Source organism: Mesoplodon densirostris, chromosome 13 (genome assembly GCF_025265405.1).
Source record: "Mesoplodon densirostris isolate mMesDen1 chromosome 13, mMesDen1 primary haplotype, whole genome shotgun sequence".
NCBI classification, from domain to species: Eukaryota; Metazoa; Chordata; class Mammalia; order Artiodactyla; family Ziphiidae; genus Mesoplodon; species Mesoplodon densirostris.
In genome coordinates, this window is record NC_082673.1 from 3,668,940 (window position 1) to 3,678,267 (window position 9,328).

At 48.0% G+C, this 9,328-nt stretch overlaps 1 protein-coding gene across 6 annotated transcripts in view; it reads left to right on the plus strand.

Moving 5' to 3' along the window:
* The window catches only part of RGS20 (regulator of G protein signaling 20), a 47,668-nt gene extending 39,220 nt beyond the window's left edge, over positions 1–8,448 (plus strand). For 5 of the 6 annotated variants that reach the window (XM_060116515.1, XM_060116512.1, XM_060116514.1 and 2 more), the window contains 2 exons: positions 2,878–3,112; positions 6,739–7,677. In XM_060116515.1, coding sequence (XP_059972498.1) covers positions 2,878–3,112; positions 6,739–7,107 — 604 coding nt within the window. In that variant the 3' untranslated portion in view covers positions 7,108–7,677. The other variant, XM_060116518.1, reaches the window with a different exon arrangement.
* Positions 8,449–9,328: the final 880 nt, after the last annotated feature.

Below are 9,328 nucleotides of genomic sequence, written 5' to 3' on the forward strand. Positions count from 1 at the left end.
TTGTCTTGATGATTACGGATATGTTTAATCTTCTAGAATGTTTGTTGACTGTCTACTTAACAATACCCCCTAATTATTTCTTTTTTTTTTTTTTTTTTTTTACTGTATGAACTGTGCTTTCTTTGCTTCTAGGTTCTTTGGTACTATGGAAAAGATATGTTTTCTCCCTCCCTCTCTCTCCCTCTCTCTCCCTCTCTCTCTCTCCCTCTCTCTCTCTCTCTCTCTTTTTAAAGGGTACTACTAATTACCCTTAAGTTTTTCAGTCATTCTTTTATATGTATTTCTTAAATTAAAAGGAGTAAGAAGATATATTTTGAATCTCCATATTTAAGGAACATAGCATTCTTTTTTTTAAATTTAGCATTCTTTACTAAGCCTTGCCAATTTAATTAACCTGTCTAAAAAGAATCCGGTATTTTTATGTAGATTGCTTTAAGTTACTATTTTTAAATTATCTTTTAAGCATCTTTTAAAAGATTTCTTTCAGGGAGTTCCCTGGTGGTTCAGTGATTAGGATTCTGGGCTTTCACTGCTGTGGCCCGGGTTCAATCCCTGGTGGGGTAACTGAGATCCCACAAGCCGCATAGCCAAAAAACATGTATATATATATTTCTTTCAAAACTAATTTTACTGGTTATGATAGAGATTTATGTTTTCATACAGAATACTCTTTTCATGATGAAAAGCTTAAACACCTGTTATAAAAAACAGAAATCAGACAGTACAAAAGTTTTACAATAAAAGCTCAGTTGTCCTCTTCTTACTCCAGACCTTGTCCCAATCTCCAAATATAAACCATCAACAGTTTTTTTACGTATCCTCAAAGGAACTATCTATGCATTTCCACACAGTTGTACTTACATAGGATTCATCTACACACACTGAATCTAACTTTGAAACTAAACTTGAAATGACTGTTTATCTGTCTGTGTCTCACTGCTGGCTCAGCTGACTGCTCACTTTCTATGACCCATTTTGTCTGGTCTTCAGCTTTCTTATTTTTTTTGGCCGTGCGACGCGGCTTATGGGATCTCAGTTCCCCACCCAGGGATTGAACCTGGGCCATGGCAATGAAAGCCTGGAATCCTAACCACCGAAGCATCAGCGAACTCTCTGGTCTTCAGCTTTTCACTGATGTTTCTCTGCTGGGTCACTTATAATCCATCTTAAAGATAGGAAAAGGACATAGAATTTACATTGTAAACTTTGCATATGGGAGAGAGTTTTTTCTATCATCATCATATAATTAGGACAGGTTCACTACATACCAAATTCTTGGCAATACACTGTTTACCTCCCAAAACTAAATGGAGAGAGAGCCTTTGGCAGTGTGTCAGATTAGATCATCTGGGGGCCTTCCCAAGACAGAAGAACAGATTTTGCATAAGTCTAAAAGTGTTTGCAACACTGGGCTCACAGAAAGTAAGGAAAAGGACAAAGCACCTGAAAAGCAAAACCAAATATAAACTAAGCAGAACCCTGAGCAGTGACTGCTAAGCACAGGACAGAAGGGTTTTCTCTCAGAGCCAGTGCAGAGGGCGTAGGGCAAGGAGCGTAAAGCCAGGACTCCAGGATCCAGCCCTGGTCCACGAAAGGAGCAGAAGTGGTCCCCAGGCCGTAGGAAGCACACACACATCCTCTCTGGAGGAAAGGCAATACCATCAAATGTGACTCTCAGTTTCCCAAAGATTAAGACCAACCAAAAATTACAAAACTAGAAGGACACAACCCACCACAAATGAGAGTCAGTAGAAACAACACTTGGATTTAGAGGCCAAAAGACTTCAGATGTTAGAATTATCTGCAATCAAATATAAAGTAATGCTCTCTGAAATATTTAAACCAATTAAACATGGAATCACAAAAATGAGTAGGCTGAATTCAACTATCAGAATTGTCCAGGAAGGGAAATTCCCTGGCAGTCCAGTGGTTAGGACTCTGCATTTCCATTGCAGGGGGCGTGGGTTCAATCCCTGGTCAAGGAACTAAGAGCACACAAGCCTCGAGGCATGGCCAATAAATAAATAAATAATAAAATAAAAATAAAAGTAGAGTCTTAAAAAAAAAACCTAAAGAATATATTCTTCAGGGATACATCCATAAAAACTATGAAAAGAAAAAGGGTAAGGGAAAAGAAATTAATAAGGATCATTGTTAAACAGATTGTGTTTTCTGGCCTCAATATAATGAAAGTGTAAGTAAAAATAAACTAAAACAGGGTAAGCCCCAAAATCAAGAATAGCAGTTCCATTGGGGATGGAGGGGGGCGTCCAGAGGGCAGTGTGTGGACCTAGCACTCAGGTGAGTGCGGTGCTGCCGATGGCCTAGGTCTCCAGGTAAAAGGTGAATCCGTAAGTGCTCAGTTCGTCATTGCTGTTCATCACTTGTAGTTACTGGACATAACTTATCTTCTTTTCTTTTTCTCTTTAACATTCTCTTCTGAATCTTTTAGAACCCTGGGCAGACACTGCCCCATGACTGTTCTGGAAGCCAGGTGGTCAGGTCTGACTTGGGTCTATCACAGCCGCCTGGGGAGTTTGTGGTCAGATGGTTGTTAAGAATTTTTTGTTTTACTTTTATAATTTAAAACCTTTGCCAGGATGTGCCTAGATGTACAGGCTTGTTCTTAGCAGTTATTCCAGCAGTTTGGTTTGCAAGCCCTTTGGCAGCAGTGGGGCCGTCCAGCGAGACAGTTGGAAGGGGCCACACGTGTTTCTGCCCAAGGCGCAAGGAAATGAGAACAGCTCTTTCTTCGGCTAAAAGGGCCGAAGGGCACATTTTCATTCTCAGAGCGAGAAAGATGCGTTTCTCGGGATGAAATTCACATCAGCCACCAATCTCTGCTCCCTTCGCCCCTTTCTCCCGCCCCCCGCCCAGCCCGGGTCCCACCCTGGAGGAGGCCAGCGCCTGGGCCCAGTCCTTCGACAAGCTCATGCTCACGCCCGCGGGAAGGAACGCTTTCCGGGAATTTCTCCGAACGGAGTTCAGTGAAGAAAACATGCTCTTCTGGATGGCGTGTGAGGAACTGAAGAAAGAAGCTAATAAAACCATGATCGAAGAGAAAGCAAGAATAATATATGAAGACTACGTTTCTATTCTTTCTCCTAAAGAGGTACGTACCCACCAGAAATGTCCCCCAGGAGGCCGTGGGTGAAAGGAACCCCTTCAGTGTCTGGTCACCCGGCCTGCTTAGGGCTGCTCCACCATTCATCGTGTTCAAACGCCTTGGAGGGTGGTCCCACCAATGGGTGCCAAGTGTCCCCCGAAATGAGTCAAAGACTGTGTGCATTTTCCTGGGAAAAGGATCTATAACTTCCATCCGATTCTCTAGAAGTAGGCGTCTATGCATTTTGCTGTAAACACTGGTTTTTGTTTTTTTTTTTTTTTTTGCTCTACGCGGGCCTCTCACTGTTGTGGCCTCTCCCGTTGTGGAGCACAGGCTCCTGATGCGTAGGCTCAGCGGCCATGGCTCACGGGCCCAGCCGCTCCGCAGCATGTGGGATCCTCCCAGACTAGGGCACGAACCCGTGTTCCCTGCATCGGCAGGCGGACTCTCAACCACTGCGCCACCAGGGAAGCCTCTAAACACTGTTTTTAAATGACACCCTATAAGCATTCCTTTAAATAGAATTATCCTTTTAATCTGAGCAAAATCTTGTTTACAGGCATCCTGATTTTAGGTGGAATGAGCATCACTAATATGATGCTGATGTTGCAGAGGTTCGCCCCAGAGTGTCCCTTTGTGACATCAGAGAAATGATCAGATGAGTGAAATCACCAAGCTTCCATCTCTCAGTTTTCATTCTTCCAAATCTAAAATCTAGGAGGTTACGTTGGCCTCAAACCTAAGTGCCTTGTAGCTCCGATGGTAAAACCCCACATGTGCTGCTCAGAATGTAAAGCTAATACAACAGGACCTCTCCTGTCAGGGAGCTCACAGACAAGGGGGCAGCAGACATGGGGCCCCGGGTGCGACGTCTTGGGGTTGTGACGGGCTGGGGGACGAGCCATCACTGGGGGGCAGGGGGCATGAGGAAGAGGTACCTGGAGAGGCCATGGATGGGCCAAGGATAGTGAGGAGGAAATTACCAGAAACGCAGTGGGATGAAGGCATCCCAGGGGACAGGACTAGATGGGCCAAGGATAAGAGCATGGGGTCACAGGAACAGTGAAAGCGTCAGAAGGTTGGTGGCTGAAGGGTAGAGTGCTTACCAAACAACTGGGGCCGGTGGCCAACAGCAGGAGGAACGTTTAGGAAAAGAGGATGGTCCGAGAGCCTGGAGAGGTTTGCGGACCAGGCTGAGGCTTTCTGAGGTTTATCCCGGGGAGAGCTTGGACTTTAGCCTGGTAATATCACCAAACTTGGATTTTTGAAGACTACATGATAGATTAGGAAAAGAAGACCAGAGGCAGAGGCCAGTTAGAGGACGAATTCCAACCCAGACATGACGATGGTCCAACCAGGCCAGCTGAAGAGAAGCCAGAGAGGATGGCTTTGATCTGAGTCTGGAATGACTGCACGTCTGGTTTAGGCAGACAGGGTGGGGACCGTGCTTGGGAGAAAGACAGTGGGACTCAATTTCGCTTCCTTAAGTTTGCAGTAAGTTGGAGATGTTCCACTGACAGATGTACGGATACGAAGTCCAGAAAGTTCTTTCCATTTGGGGTTAACAAAAAGCAAGAGATTTTTGTCCTTTAATGTGTGGCTTCCACATAGTTTTATTTTGTCATGACTTTCCTTTTTATTTTTTAAGGCAAGGTTTTTCGTCACTGTCTTTCAAAGCATTATACAACCAAAAACCTTGGCAAATTTGTAAAGCAAAGATGATATAAAAAGACGACCCTTTCCTCCCAAATATAAGCATCTATTACTTGAAATGTAAAAACTTGAAAAGTTTAAGAGCATAGACCTTGGGGTCAGATGCACTGGGGTTTGAGCGCCAGTTCTCTCATTTAATAGCTGCATGACCTCGGGTGTGTTTCTGAGTCTCTCTGCACCTCAGTTCCCTCCTGTGTAGGAAGGGGAGGTCCCCACTTGCCTGAACATTTGGGAAGAGTGACAAGGGAACGATGTGAAGTCCTGCCCACGCCGGGCAGAGCGGGCTCACCCCGGGTGACCACCCTCAGCAACCCTGTGTCCATTTCCCGTCCTGAGCAGACCCTGTCCCCACCAGCACTTGAGGGACAGTCTTCAGACGGAGGTTGTAGAGAATGAAACAGTTCCATTTGCGCCTTAACTGTTTGTGAACTAGAATGTATTTTTTAATTTATTTTTGGCTGCGTTGGGTCTTTGTTGCTGTGCGCGGGCTTTCTCTAGTTGTGGTGAGCGGGGGGCTACTCTTTGTTGTGGTGCGCGGGCTTCTCATTGCGGTGGCTTCTCTTGTTGCAGAGCATGGGCTCTAGGCGCACGGGCTTCAGTAGTTGTGGCTCACAGGCTCAGTAGTTGTGGCTCATGGGCTCTAGAGCGCAGGCTCAGTAGTTGTAGCGCACAGGCTTAGTTGCTCCGCGGCACATGGGATCTTCCCGGACCAGGGCTCAAACCCGTGTCCCCTGCATTGGCAGGTGGATTCTTAACCACTGCACCACCAGGGAAGTCCCCTAGAATATTTTTTGATGTTTTCTGCAGCAACGCTTAGTCTAATTTTCTTTCTTTTTTTTTTAAACTTTTTTTGATGTGGACCATTTTTAAAGTCTTTATTGAATTTGTTACAATACTGCTTCTGTTTTATTTTTTGGTTTTTTTGGCCGCAAGGCATGTGGGATCTTAGCTCCCCGACCAGGGATTGAACCCGTACCCCCTGCTTTGGAAGGAGAAGTCTTAACCACTGGACCTCCCGGGAAGTCCCATGCTTAGTCTAATTTTCTAACAAGAGCAAGCAGGAGGCTTTCTCCTCTCAGCCCACAATGAGTGTCGAGTCCCCCCTCTGGCAGGAGCTGAGCTCCTAAGACCTGGGCCCTCACACTCCGGAAGCTTCTAGGAGGGCATGGCCTGGTGGTGAGGGCAGCTGTGGGGATCAGCTCAGGGTGGCTGGGAAGCTTCCCAGGACCGGGGAGCGACGTGGAAACCAAGACCTGACAGAGAAGTACAGGTAGCCAGGCCATTCTAGACAGTTCGCCTAGACAGCCTCCTAGAACAAAGACAAGCTAGTTCTCGCTTCTTCTTCCTTTAAATCCCAGGCGAATGCCAAGTTCCTTGAATTCTTGAGTGCAGTAGTGAGGCGGAGCCGGGGAGCCAGTGGGAGCAGGTCATAAAGGGCCTCCTAAGTGTAAACTTGGAACTTGCACGCTCTGCGCTTGATCCTGAGCCCACCGACACCAGCACGAGGTCTGGAGCCGAGTGCTGGGTCTGGGGGTGGTGTGGAGAGGCCCTGGACTGCCGGCCCGAGGCCAGTCAGGAGGCCGGTGAACAAATGCCCTCGAGGTGGTGGCTGACCTCCACGAGGGTCACGGCAGAGAGGCGGGGGGAGGTGGCCGGATTCGAGCCGCGTCAAAGAGGCGGCGTCAGCAGGGCTTTGTGCCCATTACAAAGCCAGAGGGAGGAAGAGCGTGAGCAGGACCCTGACTTGCGGGGGATAAACGGTCCCAGCCTTCCCAGGAGGAGGTGGATAGATGCATCTGGAAAGACAGATCACTGAAGCCCGTGCTCGGTGACTTGGATAAGCACACTTTCAGTTTTATATTAAACGATAGCACATGCCTTGCGTATCTATCCTGCCCCCCCCCCCGCCCCCGGTGCAGAGACGGTGCAGAGACGGTCCAGCCGAGGTTCCTCACGTGGCAGAGAAGGCGTGTGGGTCCCTGTCCTGTTCTCGGCTGTCTGGCTCCCGCGGGCTGCTCTGGTCTGGGATGCGCTTCGTCCAGGACGAGCAGACATCGGAGTGCAAGGAGCCAGCATCTCCTGGGACGTCGTGGACTCCCCACACTTTGAATTCATTCTCATTAAGCCCTGACCAGCTACCACCTTCATCACCCCTACTTTATGGAGCAGGTTGTTTGGGGGTAAACCCGCACCCCGCGGCATGTGGGATCTTAGTTCCCCGACCAAGGCTCGAACCCACGCCCCCTGCACTGGGAGCTCGGAGTCTTAACCACTGGACCGCCGGGTAGGTCCCTAGGGAGCAATTCTTCAGGGCACAGTTCACTTTGCCTGAGGTCCCACAGCCAAACAGCGACAGAGCCGGGAGTTAAGCCCAAGCCCGTGGCATTGACCCTTTCACGGTGCTTCGGGTCACTTCTGCCTGACCCCAGCCTGGAGCTCCAGGTTTTCGTCCTAGTGTTCTTAGGCAGTTCGCCAGCGGTAAGTCAATGTGCGCTCCCTTTCTTCCTTGTGGCCAGAGTCCCGTCATTTTAAAGTAGAGTGGCGTTGTGGTTTTCTAAAGCAGTGCGACCCCCACCGGCATCACCGAGAGAACTCATGAGGAATACAAACTGTCAGCCGCCCCCAGATCCACTGGGTCAGAAGCTCTGGGGGGCCCCCCCGCACTCTTTTGTAACGAGCCTTCCAGGGGCTTCTGACGCCTCTGAAGTTTGGGACCACTGTTGTGTTCAGTTCCTCTTTCAACAGCTTAGGTTTGGGGATGACCTTGTTGGGTCTGGGATTTTTAAAGAACCAAACAAGGTATGGGAGTTGGGGTGTATGTCCAAAGAGGCCCTTGTCTGACACAGCCCCATGTGTCCCCGCCGGCAGGTCAGCCTGGACTCCCGCGTGAGGGAGACCATCAACAGAAGCATGGCCGAGCCGTCCCCGCACATCTTCGATGACGCCCAGCTGCAGATCTACACCTTGATGCACAGGGACTCGTACCCGCGGTTCATGAACTCTGCTCTCTACAAAGACCTGCTCCACTCCTTATCTGAGAAAGCAGTGGAAGCCTAGGAGGTTCGAAGTATTTATTATTAATAAAACAAAGAACTCGTGGACTCCGTGTAGGACAGGGAATTTAGAGGCAGTATGTCTTCTGCTGGGTCACACTCGGGTTATTTTAATAACAGACTCTTCCTTCTGCAGAAGGCTGTATATACTCACCAAGTAAATCGCGGCCACCTTTTGTGATACTTCTGGGAAAAATGGGGTATGGCTGTGTAGAAAGGTAGTATATTTACACTTACAACGAGAGTAGCACTTTCTCAGTGACAAAGGATACACAAGAAGACACCACACTGCCTGCAGCGTGTACATCCATGGGAACAGGACCCAAATTCCCATTTTATAAAGATGTGACCGCGGGCCTCCCTGGTGGCGCAGTGGTTAGGAGTCCGCCTGCCGATGCAGGGGATACGGGTTCGTGCCCCGGTCTGGGAGGATCCCATATGCCGCGGAGCGGCTGGGCCCGTGAGCCATGGCCGCTGGGCCTGCGCATCCGGAGCCTGTGCTCCGCAACGGGAGAGGCCACAACAGTGTAGAGGCCCACATACCGCAAAATAAAGATGTGACCGCTACCTGTAAAATTGGTATTCTACTTTATCTTAGGATACATGTATGTAGATGCATATTATGTGCGTGTGTATCTTACATGGTTAATGTAAAGCCCTGGGCTCTGAAGTGGATTAGCCTCAAATGTTTGATAAGAGAAGTACTGCTTAGAAAATGCTTTTGTTGAAAAGTTACCTTTATTACCAGAATCTGCCAACCTGAAGAATGAATTTTCACGTAGGTGGTGTTCATCACAAAACGTTCAAATAAGCATATCTCCATTTTTACTATTGAAAGAAATATGGGCATTTTCACTCTAAAAAAATAAAGCACAAGAGTTTTATCTCAATCTTTTTTTCACATGTCACTATTTGGGAAATATAAGATTAAGTAAGTGGGGACACACGCAAGATTCTCTTCTAGCTCCCAGACTAGGATTTTCTTTTTAGATCCCACTATTTTTATCACAGGTGAATAGGATAACTTCATAGCTCACAGGTAAAAATACGGGTTTGTAGGCCTAAACCATCCTGAAGAAACCCATCACTAGGATGAATGGGAAAGAAAGGCATCCAGAATCCAGAATAGTTTGAGTAGTTGGGTTGGAACGTGATTTCCACGAGGCCCTGCTGGGACGGCCCTCCTCTTGGTCCCCTCCCTCCCTGGCCCTTCAGCCTGATGATTCCGTCATTATGCTCTTCAACCCCAAGCCCTCATCCTCGTTCTCAGCAAAGCACCTCACCTCCCCCTTTACTGTGAAGATCGTGCCACTAACCCTGCACCTACTCACGTGACCTGTAAATCCGCGTGGACCGAGGTCTGTGCCCACCTTCGCAGCCCAGAGTCCCAGAGAAGGTGCTCTTTCCTCCTTTTCAAGGCATCCACGCCTCGTGTACTTGTTTTTTTTTTTTAATT